Genomic DNA, 14,059 nt, shown 5'->3' on the forward strand with positions numbered 1-14,059 from the left:
GAAGCAGAGGTGGCCGACATTGCATTTTTTTTAAAAGATTTTATTTATTTATTCGACAGAGATAGAGACAGCCAGCGAGAGAGGGAACACAAGCAGGGGGAGTGGGAGAGGAAGAAGCAGGCTCACAGCGGAGGAGCCTGATGCGGGGCTTGATCCTATAACGCCGGGATCACGCCCTGAGCCGAAGGCAGACGCCCAACCGCTGTGCCACCCAGGCGCCCCCGACATTGCATTTTAAATGACTCCTGTGTGTAATGCCCCTTTATCTTAGAACTCAACAGTAGAAAGCTAAATAACCCAAATACAAATGGGCTAAGGATCTGAACAGACATTTCCCCAAAGGAGATAGACAGATGGCCAATAGCACGGGAGAAGATGCTCGACATCATTAGCCACCAGGGAAATGCAAATCAAAGCCACCCTGAGACACTGCTTCACGCCTATGAGGACGGCTAGTATCAGAAGGACAGGAAAGCACAAGTGTTGTTGAGGCTGTGGGGAAGTTGGAGCGCTCATGAGCTGCTGGTGGGAGTGTCAAATGGTGCAGCCACTGTGCAAAACAGTCTGGAAGTTTCTCAAAAGGCTAAGTGTAGAGTTACCCTATGACTCAACAATTTCTCTGCTAGAGAACACCCAAGAGAAATAAAAAGTGAATCCATTTAAAGAAAAAACACACAAAACAACAACCTGGTGGGCGCCTGGCTGGCTCGGTCGGTAGAGCATGCGACCCTTGATCTCAAGGTAGTGAGTTCAAGCCCCACATTGAGTGTGCAGCCTACTTAAAAAAAAAAAAGTTAAAAAAAAAACCCAGCCTGTACATGGAATGTCCCAGCAGCATTATTCACAACAGCCAAAATATGCAAACAACCTAGGTGTCCATCAACAGACTAACGGAGGGACAAAATGGGCTATGACCTTACGGTGGAATATTACTTGGTCATAGAAAGGCACAAAGTACTGATATGAACTACAGTGTGGATGGACCCTGAAACTATTATGCTACGTGAAAGAAGCCAGACACAAAAGGTCACACTAACTGCATGATTCTTCCAAAAGATGCAAATCCATAGAGACAGAAAGTAGGTTAGTGGTTGCCAGCGTTGGCGTGGCGGGGGGCAGAGCGACAGCTAATGGGCACAGGGTTTCTCTGCGGGGTGATGGAGATGTCCTGGAATTAGATCACAATGACAGTCACACGACATCGTGAATGTGACTAAAAACCACTGAACTGTACACTTGAAAATGGTGAAAATAGCTCCTTGGGGAAGACGTGGTGGCAGCTGCAGGTGGTGGTTCACCGAATTAGAATGAACGTCAAATCTTTGGAGAAGGTCTGCACTGACTTGATCAGAGGCTCAAAGGCAAAGAATCCCAGTGTGAAAGGACCAGTTTGGATGCCCAGCAAGACTGTGAGAATCACTGCAAGAAAAACTGCCAGTGCTGAAGGTTCTAAGACGTGGGATCTTTGCCAGGTGCGGACCCACAAGCCCCTCAAGGATTAGCACCGTCCTTCTGTGGCCACTCAGCAGATGACCCCTCCTCCGTAGTGAGCCAGCAGTCAAGGATGAAGTCATCATCACAGATGGTTCAAGCAACCTTTCTCATGCATTGATTACCGATTGTTAAAAAATAAAAGAAGATAAGATGGTTAAAATAGTGAATTTTATCTCAATACAATTTTTTAAAGTGAGGCTGCATGCCCAACGTGGGGCTCAAGGTCACGACCCTGAGATCAAGAGTTGCATGCTCTACTGACTCAGCCAGCCAGGCGCCCCCCAAATTTTTTTAAGTATGTGGGAACTCTCTGTACTCTCTGCTCACTTTACCTAGAAAGCTGAAGTACTCTAAAGTGTATTAATTAACAAAACGAAACATGAAAACATGGAGTGGCCATGACGAGATGGAATCCGTGACCCTGGGTCCCATGGTGCCACCTGCAAGCTGTTAGGTGTTGGGACCCCTCCCTGCGCCTTTACCATCATCGCCGCCAGCCTGCGCCTCCCTGGCCCCTCCACGGTTCGTCTCTTCCTCTTTCTGAATGACTGAGCTTCCTGTAGGTCCGCAGAGGCCGCCTACAGAGAGCCGGTCCAAGGGCTTGTTGCCTTTGACCCCCAGGACAAGCCCATGAGGACCTGGGCGCTCAAGGAGGTCGGGACATTTGCCCAGGATGCATTTGTGGGTAAGTGGCAGAGCCGGGATGGGACCCCAGGTGTGTCTGGCCCTGGTGTGTGTGTGGGAGAGGGTGTCACTGTGGGGCCATGTCCTAGGCAACCTCTGTCAGCAATGCTCTGAGTCCGGAGTCAACGCACCGGTGGCCCTGGAAATGCAGACGCACACTCACACATACCGAAACATGGACATACACTCCCCCCTACACAGATCACACAGACACACACCCACTGAGGCCCAAACACAGGCAAACACACCAGACACACGCCCCCTCACACTGGGACAGTCACACCCATTCACACGCACACTGGGANGGGGCCATGTCCTAGGCAACCTCTGTCAGCAATGCTCTGAGTCCGGAGTCAACGCACCGGTGGCCCTGGAAACACAGACGCATACTCACATATACCGAAACATGGACATACACTCCCCCCTATACAGATCACACAGACACACACCCACTGAGGCCCAAACACAGGCAAACACACCAGACACACGCCCCCTCACACTGGGACAGTCACACCCATTCACACGCACACTGGGAACTAGACACACACACTCGGATGGATGCTGATGCACACTTGTGCATGCCCAGAAACACACACACACACACACTCACACTCAGGAACACAGAGCCAGGTGCTAACACTCACTCACTCCCGGGAGGGACTGGGCTCTGCAGCTAGTCTGTAATTTGAAAGTGTTGGTTATCGAAGTCCTGGGCTGACTCTGAGTTTTCCGTGGCCCGTGGGTCACTTCGACCTGGCCGGGCCTCACCAGCAGGCACTTAGTCATCTGGTCCTCCAGTAGCCTCCTCCAGATGGTCACCGGGGAGCACGAGTCTGGGAGGGGGCAACTCGGGGACCAGGGCACAGTACTGCTGGGGGCCACTCCCCTTCACCCAGGGCCAGCTCTCCTTCTAATTCATTAACCTCAGGCTGTCCGAGTGCTTGAGGGTGGAGGTTAGGGCTCCTTACTGGGTTCTAATGGTCACTGCTCATGGTGACAGTAGCCGCAGTGGTGATAGTGGCATAAATGACAAACATTGCCTAAATACCTTCTATGCCCCAGGCACTGTGCTGAGAGCATTATCACCTTTTTTTTTTTGAAGATTTTATTTATTTATTTGACAGAGAGAGACAGCCAGCGAGAGAGGGAACACAAGCAGGGGGAGTGGGAGAGGAAGAAGCAGGCTCATAGCAGAGGAGCCCGATGTGGGGTTTGATCCCACAACGCCGGGATCACGCCCTGAGCCGAAGGCAGACGCTTAACCACTGTGCCACCCAGGGGCCCCCATTATCACCTTTGATTCTCACCACAGCCTGCAAGATCAGTACCAGTGCGCTACCATTTACACTGATGAGGAAGTAAGGCCTGCAGGTGCTGCTAGGACCCGCCCACGCTGGTTCTCGAGCCCAGATTGTATCCGTCAGCTCTCCCTACAGTAATGCCACATAACAAACCACCCCGGACGCAGGGGGTTACAGCAGGTTCGACGGGTGGCTCTGCTTCAGTCTGTGGTCAGCAGGGCCAAACTGAGTTCAGGTCTCCCCCAGGTGTGTTGCTTCTGGGCTCCAGGCTAAAGAGGCAGGAGTCACCCAGGATCTGTGCTTCTCATGGTAGGTCACCAGAGCACGAGAAGTCCAAGCAAACCACACGAGCACATTTGAGGCCTCTGCTTATGCCCCTTAGAGCAGGTGACATAGGCGCAAAGTCAACGGCACAGGGCAGTCTGCTCTACCCGCAATGGGAGGGGAGGAGAGGGGCGAATATTTGCTGAGCAACAATTCAATCTCTTGTTCAGGTTTAACTCAGAAACCTGAGCTCACGACCAATATGTGATGTTGTCTCCGTCGGCGGATAGCCTTGAACAGGATGGGACGTTAAGGGTCTGGCCTCCTGGGATGGAGGTCCTGGCCCCAACGCTTCCTGACTGTCACTTAGGGTTTCTGTGCCTGTCTTTTCTCATCTGTAAAATGAATTGTTTGCAGTGTCAATGGGATAACGTGTATCAAGTGGTCAGTACAAGACCAGTGCATGGGAAGGGCGCCTGGGTGGCTCAGTCGTTAAGCGTCTGCCTTCGGCTCAGGGTGTGATCCCAGAGTCCTGGGATCCACCCTGCATCAGGCTCCTATGCTGGGAGCCTGCCTCTTCCTCTCCTACTCCCCCTGCTTGTGTTCCCTCTCTCGCTGGCTATCTCTCTGTCAAATAAATAAATAAAATCTTTAAAAAAAACAACCAAACCAGTGCATGGGAAGTCCTCAGCCCATAGTAGCTAATATGATTTGCTTTTCCCTCTAGCTGTTATCAAAGGGAGGCCACAACCCCTTTCTTGGAGCCATTTGGACATGCTTCAGGGGTGTTTTGGGTTGGAGATGTATTTCAAGGTGAGGTCTAGGGACACCCCATGTTTGCAAGACCAGCCCACACCACAAAACATGGTCCACTCAAATGCTGAGTGCCCTTACCAAGAAACCTAGCAGGTCCTAACCCTGGCACTTCCTGCTGCGGATAGGGAGGCCGAGGCCCGAGGAGGGGTGGAGGCTAGACTAGGAAGTGGCCCTGGGGTCTTCGATAAATACAGCCGGGATGCCGGGACACAAGGACACAAGGACCAGGCAGCAGGGCCCACTGGCGAGGGGCTGGGAGGACAGTTCACCCTGCTGACTGCCTGGGCACCGCGGAAGCTGGCTGCCCCTGAGCTGCCCTCCCGAGCTGGGCTATAAAGCCCCAGGTTTATGAAAGCAAGAACAAGATGCCAGCAGGCAATGACAGACCAGTAATTCACAAGAAAGAACACAGCTGAACCCCGCACACCTCTGTGGAGGAGAGATCTGACACACGCTGTGATCAAAGCTCCCGCACCAGAATGGGCAGCAGGACCTCACATCACTCCCAGAAGGACGAGGACGCAGCAGCGCTCTGGCCCCTCGAGGCACAGCCTGCTGGGAAATTGTGGGCGACAGGACCTACCCCCGAGGGGCAGTCTGCAAAATCCCCTGTGCTGTCCCCAAACGTCAGTGCTATGAAAGACAGAGTCAGAGTAAGGAACGTCCCACATCAAAGCTGGCTGCAGGCAGTAAGCAATCCTGCCCTGGGGGCTGGATCTGACACGAGACACACCAGGAGGGACGTTCTCAAGGACAATCGGTGAGGTCCCCACGTGCCCTATATGTTAGATACGCTCCTGTAGCAACAATAAACTTCCTGATTTGGGTCATTGTTTTGAGGAAATGGTCTTTGTTCTTAGGAAATACCCCTGAAGTATTTAGGGGTGAAGAATCTGCAACTTACTTTCAAATAGTTGATTAAAAAAAAATAATTACAGGGACGTCTGGGCGGCTCAGTCGGTTAACTTTGGCTCAGGTCATCATCCCAGGGTCCTGGGATCGAGGCCCACATCGGGCTCCCTGCTCAGCGGAGAGCCTGCATCCCCCTCTCCCTCTACCCCTCTCCCTGCTCCTGCTCTCTTGCTCTCTCTCTCTCAAATAAATAAATAAAATCGTAAAAAAATTAATGACATACAGATAAAGAGATCACTGGGAAAAGAACATCGGTAAACCTAAGTGGGGGCTATATGGGGGCTATATGGGGGCTTGCAAGATTTTGGTGGGTTGGAAAATTTTGCAGGTAAAAAAAGTTTGTAAATCACGTAAAATTGACAACAGCCTGATTCATTTCATTAAGTAAGTCCAAGAGACGGCTGAGTCAGGCTCATGAGTCTTTTTGAAAGAAGGCACAGAAAGTGCATTGGTAAATAAGGCAAAGAAAACACTATTCCAATCAAAAAAGAAAGCACATGGGAAAGTGTCCAACATCACAGATAAGGGGGGGTAAGCCAAATTAAATAAAGTATAATTATTCAACTATTAAATTNCCCTGAGCCGAAGGCAGACGCTTAACCACTGTGCCACCCAGGGGCCCCCATTATCACCTTTGATTCTCACCACAGCCTGCAAGATCAGTACCAGTGCGGTACCATTTACACTGATGAGGAAGTAAGGCCTGCAGGTGCTGCTAGGACCCGCCCACGCTGGTTCTCGAGCCCAGATTGTATCCGTCAGCTCTCCCTACAGTAATGCCACATAACAAACCACCCCGGACGCAGGGGGTTACAGCAGGTTTCGACGGGTGGCTCTGCTTCAGTCTGTGGTCAGCAGGGCCAAACTGAGTTCAGGTCTCCCCCAGGTGTGTTGCTTCTGGGCTCCAGGCTAAAGAGGCAGGAGTCACCCAGGATCTGTGCTTCTCATGGTAGGTCACCAGAGCACGAGAAGTCCAAGCAAACCACACGAGCACATTTGAGGCCTCTGCTTATGCCCCTTAGAGCAGGTGACATAGGCGCAAAGCCAACGGCACAGGGCAGTCTGCTCTACCCGCAATGGGAGGGGAGGAGAGGGGCGAATATTTGCTGAGCAACAATTCAATCTCTTGTTCAGGTTTAACTCAGAAACCTGAGCTCACGACCAATATGTGATGTTGTCTCCGTCGGCGGATAGCCTTGAACAGGATGGGACGTTAAGGGTCTGGCCTCCTGGGATGGAGGTCCTGGCCCCAACGCTTCCTGACTGTCACTTAGGGTTTCTGTGCCTGTCTTTTCTCATCTGTAAAATGAATTGTTTGCAGTGTCAATGGGATAACGTGTATCAAGTGGTCAGTACAAGACCAGTGCATGGGAAGGGCGCCTGGGTGGCTCAGTCGTTAAGCGTCTGCCTTCGGCTCAGGGTGTGATCCCAGAGTCCTGGGATCCACCCTGCATCAGGCTCCTATGCTGGGAGCCTGCCTCTTCCTCTCCTACTCCCCCTGCTTGTGTTCCCTCTCTCGCTGGCTATCTCTCTGTCAAATAAATAAATAAAATCTTTAAAAAAAACAAACAAACCAGTGCATGGGAAGTCCTCAGCCCATAGTAGCTAATATGATTTGCTTTTCCCTCTAGCTGTTATCAAAGGGAGGCCACAACCCCTTTCTTGGAGCCATTTGGACATGCTTCAGGGGTGTTTTGGGTTGGAGATGTATTTCAAGGTGAGGTCTAGGGACACCCCATGTTTGCAAGACCAGCCCACACCACAAAACATGGTCCACTCAAATGCTGAGTGCCCTTACCAAGAAACCTAGCAGGTCCTAACCCTGGCACTTCCTGCTGCGGATAGGGAGGCCGAGGCCCGAGGAGGGGTGGAGGCTAGACTAGGAAGTGGCCCTGGGGTCTTCGATAAATACAGCCGGGATGCCGGGACACAAGGACACAAGGACCAGGCAGCAGGGCCCACTGGCGAGGGGCTGGGAGGACAGTTCACCCTGCTGACTGCCTGGGCACCGCGGAAGCTGGCTGCCCCTGAGCTGCCCTCCCGAGCTGGGCTATAAAGCCCCAGGTTTATGAAAGCAAGAACAAGATGCCAGCAGGCAATGACAGACCAGTAATTCACAAGAAAGAACACAGCTGAACCCCGCACACCTCTGTGGAGGAGAGATCTGACACACGCTGTGATCAAAGCTCCCGCACCAGAATGGGCAGCAGGACCTCACATCACTCCCAGAAGGACGAGGACGCAGCAGCGCTCTGGCCCCTCGAGGCACAGCCTGCTGGGAAATTGTGGGCGACAGGACCTACCCCCGAGGGGCAGTCTGCAAAATCCCCTGTGCTGTCCCCAAACGTCAGTGCTATGAAAGACAGAGTCAGAGTAAGGAACGTCCCACATCAAAGCTGGCTGCAGGCAGTAAGCAATCCTGCCCTGGGGGCTGGATCTGACACGAGACACACCAGGAGGGACGTTCTCAAGGACAATCGGTGAGGTCCCCACGTGCCCTATATGTTAGATACGCTCCTGTAGCAACAATAAACTTCCTGATTTGGGTCATTGTTTTGAGGAAATGGTCTTTGTTCTTAGGAAATACCCCTGAAGTATTTAGGGGTGAAGAATCTGCAACTTACTTTCAAATAGTTGATTAAAAAAAAATAATTACAGGGACGTCTGGGCGGCTCAGTCGGTTAACTTTGGCTCAGGTCATCATCCCAGGGTCCTGGGATCGAGGCCCACATCGGGCTCCCTGCTCAGCGGAGAGCCTGCATCCCCCTCTCCCTCTACCCCTCTCCCTGCTCCTGCTCTCTTGCTCTCTCTCTCTCAAATAAATAAATAAAATCGTAAAAAAATTAATGACATACAGATAAAGAGATCACTGGGAAAAGAACATCGGTAAACCTAAGTGGGGGCTATATGGGGGCTATATGGGGGCTTGCAAGATTTTGGTGGGTTGGAAAATTTTGCAGGTAAAAAAAGTTTGTAAATCACGTAAAATTGACAACAGCCTGATTCATTTCATTAAGTAAGTCCAAGAGACGGCTGAGTCAGGCTCATGAGTCTTTTTGAAAGAAGGCACAGAAAGTGCATTGGTAAATAAGGCAAAGAAAACACTATTCCAATCAAAAAAGAAAGCACATGGGAAAGTGTCCAACATCACAGATAAGGGGGGGTAAGCCAAATTAAATAAAGTATAATTATTCAACTATTAAATTAATGTTAACTCTGATTGGAATAATCATACTCTAGTCTGGCGAGTCGGGGAAATGGAGACTTCACCCTTCTGCGGAGGCACGAACCTTTATTTATTTATGTTTAATGACGTATAGCTGACACACAGTGTTACCTTAGTTTCGGGGACAAGTGCGTACTTTACGCCGTGCTCACCCCAAGCGTAGCTACGGTCAGTCACCACACAGCACTCTGACAGTAACATTGACCATATGCCTCGTGCTGTGCGTTTCATCCCATGACTTACTCATCCCAGGGCTGGAAGCCTGGTCCTCCCTCTTCCCTTCCCCCCTTTTGGCTCACCCCCGCATTTCTCCCTCCCCTCTGGCAACCATCAATTTGTTCTCTCTCTTTATAGACTGTTTCTGTTTCCGCTTTTTGTTGGTTTCTTCATTTGTTTTGTTATTTTAGATTCCACATATGAGTGAAATCATCTGGTACTTGTCTTTCTCTGACTCAGTTCGCTTAGCACAATGCCTTCTAGGTCCATCCGTGTCCTTGCACGTGGTGCGGACGCTCGAACCTTCCGGAAGGAGTGTGGCTGTCTGGATTCTCTGCCCCTGGGGTCATTCCCAAGGAGATAATCCTACAGAAATGGCACACATTAAGGTGACCCATGTAACACAACAGGCAGTATCTTTGCTGGGACCCTCAATCCTTAGTTCTTTTTTTTTTTTTTAACATTGTTTAAAAATTTATTTGAGAAAAAGAGAGGGAGCAACAGGAGCTGGGGGAGAGGCAGAGGGTGGAGTAGACTCCCCACTGAGCAGGCAGCCCGACGCAGGGCTTGATCCCAGGACCTCAGGATCATGACCGGGGCCAAAGGCAGATGGTTAACCAACTGAGCCACCCAGGCATCCCAAGTCCTTTGTTCTGATTGCTTCTGGCCCTTGCGTCCCAGCCTTCTTCCTGGGCATAGCCCGGCTGTGCAGTTTTCACGACATGGCAAAGAGCAGCTGATTCTGTGGTCACCTTTGAGTGTCTGGGGCAGGGACTGCTCGGTACTGCTCGCTGGCAGCCCCGTTAGCCTCTGAGGCTCTCAGCCGGCTCAAGGCTCTGCCCCCACCCCACCAGTGTGAATGGGAAATGCCACCTTCCCCCGGAGTCCGGACACTCGCCGCTCACTGGCCACTGTGGCTTGACCGGGGTTGGTCACCTGACCCAGTCTAGCCAGGTGCAGGGCTCACACCCTCAGCTGCCTTTGCTGGTCCATGGATGGACACCTGGCCCACGGGGAGCCAACTAGGATCTCACCTCTGGGGGTTATTTATTATTATTATTTTTTAAGATTTTATTTTATTTTTTTTTAAAAAGATTTTATTTATTTATTTGACAGAGAGGGACAACGAGAGAGGGAACACAAGCAGGGGAAGTGGGAGAGGGAGAAGCAGGCTTTCCGCTGAGCAGGGAGCCCAATGCGGGGCTCGATCCCAGGACCCTGGGATCATGACCTGAGCTGAAAGCAGATGTTTAAGGGCTGAGCCACCCAGGCACCCCTTAAGATTTTATTTTTAAGCAATCTCTATACCCAACGTGGGGCTCAAATTTACGACCCAGAGGACAAGAGTCACGCGCTTCACCGACTGAGCCAGCCAGGCGCCCCTCATCTCTGGGGTTTCAAAAACAAATGTATTGTCTCATTTCCAAACATTGGGCAACGTTTTCGCCATCTTCGTGTTTGCTAGCTTAATCCGGCATTCAGGAGGATGAACGATGTGATCTCAATCCCTTGAAATCTTTTCAGATTTGCTTTATGCCCCAGCATACGGTCGATTTTGGCAAATGTCGTCTATGACCTTGAAAAGAGTGCACGTTCCGCACTTGCTGGGAGGATGGTTCCGAGGAGATGGTGGTAGAGAGATGGTTCACATTGTCCTTCAAATCTGTGGCCCTCCAGGGTTTTTCCTACCTTTCCCCTCAGTTACCAAGATAAATATTTTAACATTTTAACCCCCATGAGCTTTTTTTATTCTTATAAACACCTAATACTCATTGGGATTTACCTTTTCCAGCGCTCTTCATTCCTTCCTGTTCCTGGGTGTCTAACTGGGGTCATCTTCCTCTTACCTGCTGGTGATGAGTTCTCTTTGTCTCAAAGTACTGTTACTTTGTTTCCATTTTTGAGGGAAAACTTCACTGGGCTAAAAGTCAGCCTTGGCCTTCCATCACTCCTCGATTCCTTTGGTAAAGTCAATGAGTGACTGATATAGGTGCCGGGTGTGTGCCAGGCGCCAAAGATGCGGGGTGGTCAAAGCAGGAAATGCCCTTGCTCTCCAATAAGAGAAGGGTAAAGTGTGTCCAAAAGGGAATGGGAGGTGCAAAGGCCCTGTGGCTGGCAGCAACTGAGAAGAAGTCAGTGTGGCTGAAGTCTGGAGAGAAAGAGCTGGAATGGCGGGCTGCACCTGGACCATATGGGACCTCGTGGGGCCATGGTGAGGAAGAATGCTTTGCCTTAGTCCTTATAGGAGTAGTGAGGCTTCTTAGAGAGGATGAAGCTTACCTGGACCTTGAAGGATGGATGTGATGGAAAGAAGTAGAGAACAGAGCAGAAACATGATGTGTTCTAAACACTGAATGTTTGAGTATGTGCTGAGCCTACACTGGGCCATGTGCTAGGGTTTTTATGTCATTTCCTCCATCCTAGGGAAGCAGGGCTGCATAGGGGTAAAAGGCCATGAGTGGCTCTGGGCTGGCCGGCTGGAAGGGCGTCACTTAGTCAGCTGACTATGGGCCGGTCCCTTCCACAGAAGTCAGTTCCCTCATCCGGAAAGCCACAGTAACACTCCCCACCTCACAGGGCAGTTTGCAGGCTTATAAGGGAAATAGTACCAAGAGCTGAGCCCACAACTTTGTAAGAGCCCAAAGAGCTTAGCGCTTTGTTTTTATGGGTAGAATTTTCTTTTCTGCGGAGCGACAGAGAGGGTAAGTCACTTGCCCCAGACCCACAGCCAGAGAGTGGTGGGGTGAGGACTTCATGGCTCATGGGTTGCTTTGATTTCCTACTCACGGATCCTGTCACCCTCCCCTTTCCATAGGCAGGATCACTGAGTCCCAGAGAAGTGGTTTGCTCACAGATATGCCAAATTTGGGAGTGGCAGAACAATTCATTCATTCATTCATTCATTCATTCATTCTTTCATTCATTCCTTATTGAGTGCCTGCTTTATGCCAGGCATGATCCAGGTGCCATGGAGAGAATTGTGTATAAAGGGGTAAAAAAGCCCCGTCCTCAAGCTCACATTCTACCCCAGGGAGACTGACACCACATTGCATGAATAAGTAAGCTAAATCAATTTGTTAGATGACTGTAAGGGCTGTGGAGGGGAATAAAGCAGGGGCAAGGGGATGGAGAGTGGAGGGGGAGGTTGACGTGTTCCGCAGGGCAGAAAGGTCATACTGGACCCGAAGGAGGTGAGGGAGGGAGCTGCGAGTACTTTGGAGGGAAGAGCATTCCAGGCAGCGTGTGTACAAAGGCCCTGAGGTGAGGGTGTGCCAGGGGTGTTCCAGGAACAGCAAAGAGGCCAGCAGGAAGACAGCGGTTGGCTGCTCTGGGGACCGGGGTCAGGGAGGCTTGGCTAGTGCCCACTCCTTGCTGAATGCCAGGGCCTTAAATGGCTGGATTCAGGTGAGTCTACCCCTGAGCCCTCTTCCCAGCAGCAGGAGATCACGGAGGGAGAGGCTCCTTCCCGAGTCTGGGGAGGAAGGGAGGGTTTTCTCCAGATCCACAGCACTGCCCCAGCTCCGTGCACAGCTCCTGCTGAACCTGCCTCTTTCCTGTTCCTGGACCCTGCTTGGGCCGAGTGGGGGCAGTGGGGCCTGAATATAGGAGGGAGGCACTGGGCATTGTGGCTGCAACCCCTCCTTACCCTCCTGGTTTTGAAGAACTCCTGATAATGTGGTTTCTGATCCGCCTTGCATGCTGAGCAGCCTGCCCCCGCTCCCTGCCCCCGCTCCCTGCACAATGCCCGCCACCCCCCACCCCTGCCCAGCCTAAGCTGTCTGCTCATGCTGGCTTCTCACCCGCTCTCTTCCCAGGAACTCAGTGGGCCCCTGAGCTGGGCTGGCCCTAGACCCCCGGGTGCCCACGAGCGTTATGAGTGTACTGAGTCTCAGTTATGTACAAGAGAGGGAGACGAACATTTATTGAGAACCCACGGTGTGCTGGGCACTTTTGTGCATGTTGCTAACTCTAATCCTTATTTCGGCTTTGCTCAAGATACTATTATGCCTATTTTATGAGCAGTAAATGGATTCAGAGTAGGGGAAGGTTTAGGTTTTATCCAAAGCCACCCAATAAGCAAATGCTAATTTTTGTAATAAAAGCCCATTTTAGTGATTTGCTGGGAGCCAGGCAGCCATATCCCACGCCCGTGNGCCAGGCAGCCATATCCCATGCCCGTGGAGGCTGGGGGAGAGGCAGGGGAAGGCCTTGAAGAAATGGGTTTTACTTTTGATCCCTTCGTAGCAAGTGTTAAACTCCTGTCCAGAGAGGTCATCAGTGAATGTTTGCCCCGGAGCCACCTGGGAGAGAGTCTTTGATAATGGCTTCGCATCATCTGAAGAATAATCAAGGGGGAAAGAGAGATAACCCTGAGGGGAGAAAGAAGCTGTACTTGTTAATCTTCAGGAAGGGTGGCTTTGGGTCTGTTCCATGAATAAACACCCTGCCCAACACTGGAGCAGGCTACCTCAAGAAGTGGTGAGCCTCCCATCACTCGAGGCATGTAAACACAAGGGACTTGTCTACTTGCTAGGGATGCTGAAAAAGGACTATTCCAGCACGAGAGGTTGGCCTGGATGATTTCTGCAAGGTCTCAGACCTGGGAGTTTTCAAACGGCCCAGCAGAGACTTCTGCCCCAAACTATCGGGGGCAGGAGGTTTTGATGGGAACCGCTCCCATCACATCTGAAGCTGCGGTCGGCCTTCTCCAGGTCTGGGTGTTTTCTTTCCACGGAAAGGGGCAGGGGCTGGATTCGGGCTGGAGGAGTGGATTCCTCTAGTTGCATCAGCTCTGGTGTGACCTCTGATGTTTACCTTTCTTTGTTCCCAGATAAACCAAACAACACACAAACTAATTTTTCTGGCTTAAAAAAACATTGGGAGTGGCCAGGTAGGTCAGGAGAAAATTGGGGCTTCAGGAAAGCAGACATGGGGTGGGGGAAGCGGGAGTGCCCTTGGGAGCACTCTGCCTGGGCGGGTTCCCCAAAATTGACTCTGGGTCCGTCAGGCTGTGCCTGGACACCCTGAGGAGGGGAGCATTCCTGACTCTTGGCGACGGTGGCCTGCAGGCAAACCAACTTCTGAGCACCTGTTGTGTTCTCAGCCCTGTTGTGGCCAGTGGTAATTACTTCACGTGGGGCAGATC

General features: G+C 51.3%; 1 protein-coding gene across 4 annotated transcripts in view; it reads left to right on the top strand.

Moving 5' to 3' along the window:
- Positions 1-2,025: 2,025 nt before the first annotated feature.
- Positions 2,026-14,059, top strand: part of PEMT (phosphatidylethanolamine N-methyltransferase) — an 89,614-nt gene continuing 77,580 nt past the window's right edge. Inside the window, exon 1 of one of the 4 annotated variants that reach the window (XM_034646731.1) lies at positions 2,026-2,179. In XM_034646731.1, the coding sequence (XP_034502622.1) occupies positions 2,125-2,179 (55 nt within the window). In that variant the 5' untranslated portion in view covers positions 2,026-2,124. Of the gene's footprint in view, positions 2,180-11,482; positions 11,616-14,059 lie in introns of those variants that run through there. The other 3 variants (XM_034646720.1, XM_034646727.1, XM_034646723.1) reach the window with 3 other exon arrangements.

Source organism: Ailuropoda melanoleuca, chromosome 17 (genome assembly GCF_002007445.2).
Source record: "Ailuropoda melanoleuca isolate Jingjing chromosome 17, ASM200744v2, whole genome shotgun sequence".
Taxonomy (NCBI): domain Eukaryota; kingdom Metazoa; phylum Chordata; class Mammalia; order Carnivora; family Ursidae; genus Ailuropoda; species Ailuropoda melanoleuca.